We start from the raw sequence: 9,277 nt of genomic DNA, 5'->3' as shown, positions 1-9,277 counted from the left end.
AGTGTGTGTGTGTGTGTCTCAGTGTGTGTGTGTGTTTGTATGTGTGTCTCAGTGTGTGTCTCATTGTGTGTGTGCGTGTGTGTCTCAGTGTGTGTGTGTGTGTGTTTGTGTCTCGGGTGTGTATGCCTCAGCAGGGGGCATGAGGGGGCGGCAGAGGTGGGGTTTTTTATTCATTCATGGGATGTGGGTGTCGCTGGCTAGACCAGCATTTATTGCCCATCCCTAATTGCCCCTGAGAAGGTGGTGGTGAGCTGCCTTCTTGAACCGCTACAGTCCATGTGGGGTAGGGACACCCACAGTGCTGTTAGGAAGGGAGTTCCAAGATTTTTGCCCAGCGACAGTGAAGGAACGGTGATATAGTTACAAGTCAGGATGGTGTGTGACTTGGAGGGGAACTTGCAGGTGGTGGTGTTCCCATGCATTTGCTGCCCTTGTCCTTCTAGGTGGTAGAGGTCGCGGGTTTGGAAGGTGCTGTCGAAGGAGCCTTGGTGTGTTGCTGCACTGCATCTTGTAGATGATACGCACTGCTGCCACTGTGGAGGGAATGAATGTGAAGGCTGTGGATAGGGTGCCAATCACGCGGGCTGCTTTGTCCTGGATGGTGTTGAGCTTCTTGAGTGTTGTTGGAGCTGCACCCATCCAGGCAAGTGGAGAGTATTCCATCACACTCCTGACTTGTGCCTTCTAGATGGTGGACAGGCTTTGGGGAATCAGGAGGTGAGTTACTCGCCACAGGATTCCTAGCCTCTGACCTGCTCTTGTAGCCACAGCATTTATGTGGCTGGTCTAGTTCAGTTTCTGGTCTGTGGTAACCCCAGGATATTGATAATGGGAGATTCAGTGATGGTAATACCATTGAACGTCAAGGGGAGATGGTTAGATTCTCTCTTCTTGGAGATGGTCATTGCCTGGCACCTGTGTGGCACGAATGTTACTTGCCACTTATCAGCCCAAGCCTGCATATGGACACGGACGGCTTCAGTATCTGAGGAGTTGGGAATGGTGCTGAACATTGTGCAATCATCAACGAACATCCCCAAAACCCTACAACCATCTTCTTTTGCGCTAGGTACAATTCCAACCAGCGGAGGGTTTTCCCCCTGATTCCCATTGAGTCCAGTTTTGCTAGGGCTCCTTGATGCCATACTTGGTCAAATGCTGCCTTGATGTCAAGGGCAGTCACTCTCGCCTCACCTCTTGAGTTCAGCTCTTTTGTCCATGTTTGAACCAAGGCTGTAATGAGGTCAGGAGCTGAGTGGCCCTGTCGGAACCCAAACTGAGCATCACTGAGCAGGTTATTGCTAAGCAAGTCTGCTTGATAACATTGTCAATGACCCCTTCCATCACTTTACTGATGATTGGGAGTAGACTGATGGGGCGGTAATTGGCCGGGTTGGGCTTGTCCTGCTTTTTGTGTACAGGACATACCTGGGCAATTTTCCACATTGCAGGGTAGATGCCAGTGTTGTCGCTGTACTGGAACAGCTTGGCTAGGGGTGTGGCTAGTTCTGGAGCACAGGTCTTCAGTACTATTGCCGGAGTATTGTCAGGGCCCATAGCCTTTGCAGTATCCAGTGCCTTCAGTCGTTTCTTGATATCACGCGGAGTGAATCGAATTGTCTGAAGTCTGGCATCTGTGATGCTGGGGGACTAGCTTCACCAAGTTGACACCTCATTTTGAGCTATGCCTGGTGCTGCTCCTGGCGTGCCCTCCTGCACTGTTCATTGAACCAGGGTTGATCCCCAGCTTGATGATAATGGTAGAGTGGGGGATATGCTGGGCCATGAGGTTACAGATTGTGGTTGAGTACAATTCTGCTGCTGCTGATGGCCCACAGTGCTTCATGGATGCCCAGTTTTGCATTGCTAGATCTGTTCGAAATCTATCCCATTTAGCATGGTGGTAGTGCCACACAACATGATGGTGGGTACCATCAATGTGAAGGCGGGACGTCGTCTCCACAATGACTGTAGTCGCTCCTACCAATACTGCCATGGACAGATGCATCTGCGGCAGGCAGATTGGTGAGGACGAGGTCGAGTATGTTCTTCCCTCGTGTTGGTTCCCTCACTACCTGCCGCATACCCAGTCTAACAGCTATGTCCTTTAGGACTTGGCCAGCTTGGTCAGTAGTGGTGCTACCGAGCCACTCTTGGTGATGGACATTGAAGTCCCCCACCCAGAGTACATTTTGTGCCGTCGCCACCCTCAGTGCTTCCTCCAAGTGGTGTTCAACATGGAGGAGTACTGACTCATCAGCTGAGGGAGAGCGGTAGATGGTAATCAGTAGGAGGTTACCTTGTCCATGTTTGACCTGATGCCATGAGACTTCATTGGGTCCGGAGTCGATGTTGAGGACTCCCAGGGCAACTCCCTCCCTACTGTACACCACTGTGCCACCACCTCTGGTGGGTCTGTCCTGCCGGTGGGACATTGTCTGTAAGGTATGATTCCGTGAGTATGACTATGTCAGGCTGTTGCTTGACTAGTCTGTGGGACAGCTCTCCTAACTTTGGCACAAGCTCCCAGATGTTAGTAAGGAGAACTTTGCAGGGTCGACAGGGCTGGGTTTGCCATTGTCGTTTCCGGTGCCTAGGTCGATGCCGGGTGGTCCGTCCTGTTTCATTCCTTTTTATTGACTTTGTAGCAGTGAGGTACAACTGAGCGGTTTGCTAGGCCATTTCAGAGGGCATGTAAGAGTCAACCACATTGCTGTGGGTCTGGAGTCACATGTGGGCCAGACCAGGTAAGAACAGCAGATTTCCTTCCCTAAAGGACATTAGTGAACAAGATGGGTTTTTACAACAATCGACAATGGTTTCAACATCGCCACCAGCCTAACTTTTAATTCCAGAATTACTAATTGAATTCAAATTCCACCATCTGCCACCACCTCCTGTGTGTGTGTGTCTGTGTGTGTGTTAGAGATTGACACCATAGAGAACTGAGGTTAATTTACACAGCTGTCAACTGAGGCAGCAATGCAGGAGGCTCGCTGTGTTGTGCTATAATCTCTTTTTAAGATAATTAACAATAAAACCAGAGAGGGAGCAATGAGAATTTTTTTACACAGCAAGTTGTTGTGATCTGGAACATGCTGCCTGAAAGGGCGGTGGAAGCAGATTCAGCAGTAACTTTCAAAAGGGAATTGGATAAATACTTGAAAAGGAAAAACTTGCAGAGCGATGGGGTAAGAGTGGGGGAGTGACACTAATTGGACAGCTCTTTCAAATAGCTAGCACAGGCAGGATGGGCCGAATGGCCTCCTTCTGTGCTGTATGATTCTGTCATTAGCGTTTCACCATCTGGAGAGCAGGTCTCCGTGTTGTGTTCCTGATGATGGGAGCTCTCTCTCTCTCTCTCTCTCTCTCTCTATCACTCACTCACTCGTTCCTCTCACTCTCCCCCACAGTTACGTGGCCCTGTCCTTTGAGAATGATGGAGGGTACATGGACATGACCAAAGATGAGCAGCTCGAGTACATGCCGATGCTGGAGGCCAAACGTGAGCCAAACTACGCTGACATTGAGCACTCCGATTACAACAGGCCGTACTTACAGGAGGACAGCGCTCCGACTGGTAACTCCGCTCACTCCTTCCACCTCATTCTCACTCCTAACCATTCTCATGATTTTTCTTTTCTCTTTCTCTCTCCCTTGCTCTCTCCTCTGTCTCTCTCTTTCCCCCTCTCTCCCCTCCGCCCCTCTTCCCCTCTCTCTCTTTCTCTCCTTCCCACTGTCCCCACCCTCTCTCCCCCCTCTCTCCTCTCTCTCACCCCCCTCTCCCCTCTCTCTCTCCCCATCTCTCTCTCTGTCTCCCCGTCTCTCTCTCCATCTCGCTCTCCCCCTCTCTCTCTCCCCCCTTTCTCGCCCCTCTCTCCCTCTCTCTCTCTCCGCCCTTTCTCCACCTCCCCTTCGCTCTCTCCCCCCCTCTCCTCCCCCCTCACCCCCTCTTTCTCTTACCCCCTCTCTCTAACCCCCCTTGCTCCCCCTCATTCCTCCCTGACTCTGCCGTGCTCCCCCCCCTCTCTGCCCCCCCTCTCTGCCCCCCCTCTCTGCACCCCCTCTCTGCACCCCCTCTCTGCACCCCCTCTCTGCACCCCCTCTCTGCACCCCCTCTCTGCCCCCCCTCTCTGCCCCCCCTCTCTGCCCCCCCTCTCTGCCCCCCCTCTCTGCCCCCCCTCTCTCTTCGCCTCTCTCATTCTTTTTCTCCCAAGCACTCCACCTACGACAGACGGTACTGACAGGAGAACAGCTCTCCTGCTGGTAACTCCCTCACTCCCTCAGCCTCATCCCCCTCTCTCTCTCTCCCTCTCCCTCTGTCCGATCAATGAGCTCTGCTCCTGCTGAACTGCAAACCATGACTGCCATCTAGTGGCGGCCATCTTACACTGCAGGTCTGTTCCTCTGCACCAAATCCACAAAATCAAATACACAAAACACAAAAGATTCTAATATCTTCTAAAAATCCTAAGTATCAAATGTGTTCATTCACTGTGAGTAAAACTTGGAAGTATGTGGGTTTGAGCCCTATTCCAGGAATTGAGCACATAATGAGTGAGTAAGAAAATCTTCTATTTCTGTCGCATTTTTCATGACCTTAGAACATCCTTTAAGTATCGTCACTATTGGTATTTAGGAAGCACAGAAGGCCAGTTTTTTACACAGTAAGCTCCCACAAATAAGCAATGTGATAACCTCTGTTTGTGATGTCACTTGAAGGATAGCTATTGGCCAGGACATCAGGGATAACTCCCATATAATAAAAACAAAATATTAAAATAAAGGTATTCCTGGAGTCCCAGGCTGTTCCAGTAATGGCTGTGGAATCCTTTATCTTCTTCTCTCTTTGGCCTCCTTGTCTCAGGAGACAATGGGTAAGCGCCTGGAGGTGGTCAGTGGTTTGTGCAGCAGCGCCTGGAGTGGCTATAAAGGCCAATTCTAGAGTGACAGACTCTTCCACAGGCGCTGCAAATAAAATTGGTTGTCGGGGCTGTTACATAGTTGGCTCTCTCCTTGCGCTTCTGTCTGTTTTCCTGCCAACTACTAAGTCTCTTCGACTCGCCACAATTTAGCCCCGTCTTTATGGCTGCCCGCCAGCTCTGGCGAACGCTGGCAACTGACTCTCACGACTTGTGATCAATGTCACAGGACTTCATGTCGCGTTTGCAGACGTCTTTAAAGCGGAGACATGGACGGCCGGTGGGTCTGATACCAGTGGCGAGCTCGCTGTACAATGTGTCCTTGGGGATCCTGCCATCTTCCATGCGGCTCACATGGCCAAGCCATCTCAAGCTCCGCTGACTCAGTAGAGTGTATAAGCTGGGGATGTTGGCCACCTCGAGGACTTCTGCGTTGAAGATACGGTCCTGCCACCTGATGCCAAGGATTCTCCAGAGGCAGCGAAGATGGAATGAATTGAGACGTCGCTCTTGACTGACATACGTTGTCCAGGCCTCGCTGCCGTAGAGCAAGGTACTGAGGGCACAGGCTTGATACACTCGGACTTTTGTGTTCCATGTCAGTGCACCATTTTCCCACACTCTCTTGGCCAGTCTGGACATAGCAGTGAAAGCCTTTCCCATGCGCTTGTTGATTTCTGCATCGAGAGACAGGTTACTGGTGATAGTTAAGCCTAGGTAGGTGAACTCTTGAACCACTTCCAGAGCATGGTCGCTGATATTGATGGATGGAGCATTTCTGACGTCCTGTCCCATGATGTTCGTTTTCTTGAGGCTGATGGTTAGGCCAAATTCATTGCAGGCAGCCTCAATCCTGTCGATGAGTCTGCAGATACTCTTCAGTGTGAGATGTTAATGCAGCATCGTCAGCAAAGAGGAGTTCCCTGATGAGGACTTTCCGTACTTTGGTCTTCGCTCTTAGACAGGCAAGGTTGAACAACCTGCCATCTGATCTTGTGTGGAGGAAAATTCCTTCTTCTGAAGACTTGAACGCATGTGAGAGCAGCAGTGAGAAGAAGATCCCAAACAGTGTAGGTGTGAGAACACAGCCCTGTTTCACCCTTCTCAGGATAGGAAAGGGTTCTGATGAGGCACCACTATGCTGAATTGTGCCTTTCATATTGTCATGGAATGAGGTGATGATACTTAGTAGCTTTGGTGGACATCCGATCTTTTCTAGTAGTCTGAAGAGACCACGTCTGCTGACGAGGTCAAACGCTTTGGTGAGATCAATGAAAGCAACGTAGAGGGGCATCAGTTGTTGACGGCATTTCTCCTGCAGCCGACGAAGGGAGAACAGCATGTCAATGGTGGATCTCTCTTCTTGAAAGCCACACTGTGCCTCAGGGTAGACGCGCTCGGCCAGCTTCTGGAGCCTGTTTAAAGCGACTCGAGCGAAGACTTTCCCCACTGTGCTGAGCAGGGAGATTCCACGGTAGTTGTTGCAGTCACCGCGGTCACCTTTGTTTTTATAGAGGGTGATGATATTGGCATCGCGTATCAGAAGGTACAGCCTTAGTTTAACGCCCTGTTTGAAAGCAGCACCTCTGACAGTGCAGCTTTCTCTCAGTACGGGAAGCATCAGCCTGGATTTTATACACCGGTTTCTGGAGTGGGGTTTGAACGCACAGCGTTCTGTAGTCGAGGTGAGAGTGTTACCCATTGAACCACATACATTTATAAATGGCTTATGACAATATTCAAAGGAGAGCAGAGGAGTTCTCATGATTTTCCTGGCCAATATTTAACCATTCAACCAACGTCAATAAAATAAATTCTGATCATTATAACAGTGCTGTTTCTGGGATCTTGCTGTGCACCAATTGGCTGCCACATCTCCTACAACAGTGACTACACTTCAAAAGTACGACATTGTCTGTAAAGTAGCCTGAGGTTGTGAAAGGTGGTATAGAAATGTCAGTTCTTTTTTTTTTTAAAGAATTACAGTTTTTAAAGAAAGTATATAAAAACCCAATTATTTTTAATGCCCCTATGAGTTTTCTCCTTGATTTGCTTGCACTTTGTCCTGGAGATTCATCTTTCATTTCCAGAGACTCCAGCACATTCTTGGATCGGCGGTGACCCTAATTAAGGGATGTGCTGTTAACATGAGGTCCCTCTGGGGGCTTAAATGGACATTAAAGCTCCCAGGGCACAATTTGGATGAAAGAACAGACTCTCCCAGTGTCCCGGCCTAATGTGTTTCCGACAAACAACACCACCAAAACACAGATTAACTGCACATTCACCGAGCAGCACACCTCAGATTGATCGATTATGTGTCATGTAAATTGACGAGTTTCTGAAAGTGTAAACAGATTCCGCCAAAGCAGCTAGTCCCTTACCAGTCTGTCATGTTCTATTGAAAGAGACAGAGGTCACAGAGGATAAACTGCTGATCAGTGAGTCTCCAGTATTGAGCTACATGGATCTGGTCGGAATCAGCTATCAGGTGGCACAAGGAATGGAGTTCCTCTCGTTGAAAAATGTAAGCCATTCAACTCTCTCTGTGTCTGTCTCTGCCTGTCTGTGTCTGTTAGAGGTTCCACAGCTCCCCCCAGCATTAATAATGGGGTGCAGTATACGGCCCCCAAATCGCAGATGACTACCATTGCTTCCAATGGGATGGATTTTTTGCTGGAACTCACCGGCTGAATCAATTACAGCCAAACAGATCAAACAATTCAAATATCCCGCTCTCCATGAGATGTCCTGTCAGTTCTTGATGATGTCACTGGTTCCCGGGGATTGCCCCATGCTCTGTGCCTGATGATGTCATTGGTTCCCAGGGATTCCCCCATGGACCAGTGCCTGATGATGTCACTGGTTCTCGGGATTCCCCCATGCTCCAATGCCTGATGATGTCACTGGTTCTCGGGAATTCCCCCATGCTCCAATGCGTAATGATGTCTGTTTCACGGGGTTCCCCCATGCTCGATGATGTCACTGGTTAGCGGAGATTCCTCCATATTCCAGTGCCTGATGATGTCACTGGTTCTCAGGGATTCCCCCATGCTCCAGTGCCAGAAGATGTCACTGGTTCTCGGGGATTCCCCCATGCTCGATGATGTCACTGGTTCGCGGGGATTCCTCCATACTCCAGTGCCTGATGATGTCACTGGTTCTCAGGGATTCCCCCATGCTCGATGATGTCACTGGTTCGCGGGGATTCCTCCATACTCCAGTGCCTGATGATGTCACTGGTTCTCAGGGATTCCTCCATGCTCCAGTGCCAGAAGATGTCACTGGTTCTCGGGGATTCCCCCATGCTCGATGATGTCACTGGTTCGCGGGGATTCCCCTCATGCTCCAGTGCCTGATGATGTCACTGGTTCTCGGGAATTCCCCCATGCTCCAATGCCTAATGATGTCTGTTTCACGGGGTTCCCCCATGCTCGATGATGTCACTGGTTAGCGGAGATTCCTCCATACTCCAGTGCCTGATGATGTCACTGGTTCTCAGGGATTCCCCCATGCTCCAGTGCCAGAAGATGTCACTGGTTCTCGGGGATTCCCCCATGCTCGATGATGTCACTGGTTCGCGGGGATTCCTCCATACTCCAGTGCCTGATGATGTCACTGGTTCTCAGGGATTCCCCCATGCTCCAGTGCCAGAAGATGTCACTGGTTCTCGGGGATTCCCCCATGCTCGATGATGTCACTGGTTCGCGGGGATTCCTCCATACTCCAGTGCCTGATGATGTCACTGGTTCTCAGGGATTCCCCCATGCTGCAGTGCCAGAAGATGTCACTGGTTCTCGGGGAATTCCCCCATGCTCGATGATGTCACTGGTTCGCGGGGATTCCTCCATACTCCAATGCCTGATGATGTCACTGGTTCTCGGGGATTCCCCCATGCTCGATGATGTCACTGGTTCGCGGGGATTCCTCCATACTCCAGTGCCTGATGATGTCACTGGTTCTCAGGGATTCCTCCATACTCCAGTGCCTGATGATGTGACTGGTTCTCAGGGATTCCTCCATGCTCCAGTGCCAGAAGATGTCACTGGTTCGCGGGGATTCCCCTCATGCTCCAGTGCCTGATGATGTCACTGGTTCTCAGGGATTCCCCCCATGCTCCAGTGCCTGATGATGTCACTGGCTTTCCTGGAGCATTATTACAGAGAAGTGATGAATTGTTATTCCTTTTTGTTTTGGCAGTGTGTCCATCGGGATTTAGCAGCGAGGAATGTGCTAATCTGTGAAGGAAAACTTGCAAAAATCTGTGACTTTGGATTAGCGCGAGACATAATGAACGATTCTAATTATATTTCGAGAGGGAGTGTGAGTATCTCGCCATCCGTACAAATATCACC

General features: G+C 50.2%; 1 protein-coding gene across 2 annotated transcripts in view; it reads left to right on the top strand.

Moving 5' to 3' along the window:
• The window catches only part of LOC137376051 (platelet-derived growth factor receptor beta-like), a 107,515-nt gene that overhangs the window by 86,698 nt on the left and 11,540 nt on the right, over positions 1–9,277 (top strand). Inside the window, exons 16-18 of one of the 2 annotated variants that reach the window (XM_068044035.1) lie at positions 3,414–3,580; positions 7,337–7,449; positions 9,123–9,245. In XM_068044035.1, coding sequence (XP_067900136.1) covers positions 3,414–3,580; positions 7,337–7,449; positions 9,123–9,245 — 403 coding nt within the window. Of the gene's footprint in view, positions 1–3,413; positions 3,581–7,330; positions 7,450–9,122; positions 9,246–9,277 lie in introns of both variants that reach the window. The other variant, XM_068044034.1, reaches the window with a different exon arrangement.

This window comes from Heterodontus francisci, chromosome 12, assembly GCF_036365525.1.
Source record: "Heterodontus francisci isolate sHetFra1 chromosome 12, sHetFra1.hap1, whole genome shotgun sequence".
Lineage (NCBI taxonomy): Eukaryota > Metazoa > Chordata > Chondrichthyes > Heterodontiformes > Heterodontidae > Heterodontus > Heterodontus francisci.
The sequence above is the reverse complement of the archived record's forward strand: the minus strand, read 5'-3'. Positions and strand labels throughout refer to the sequence as shown.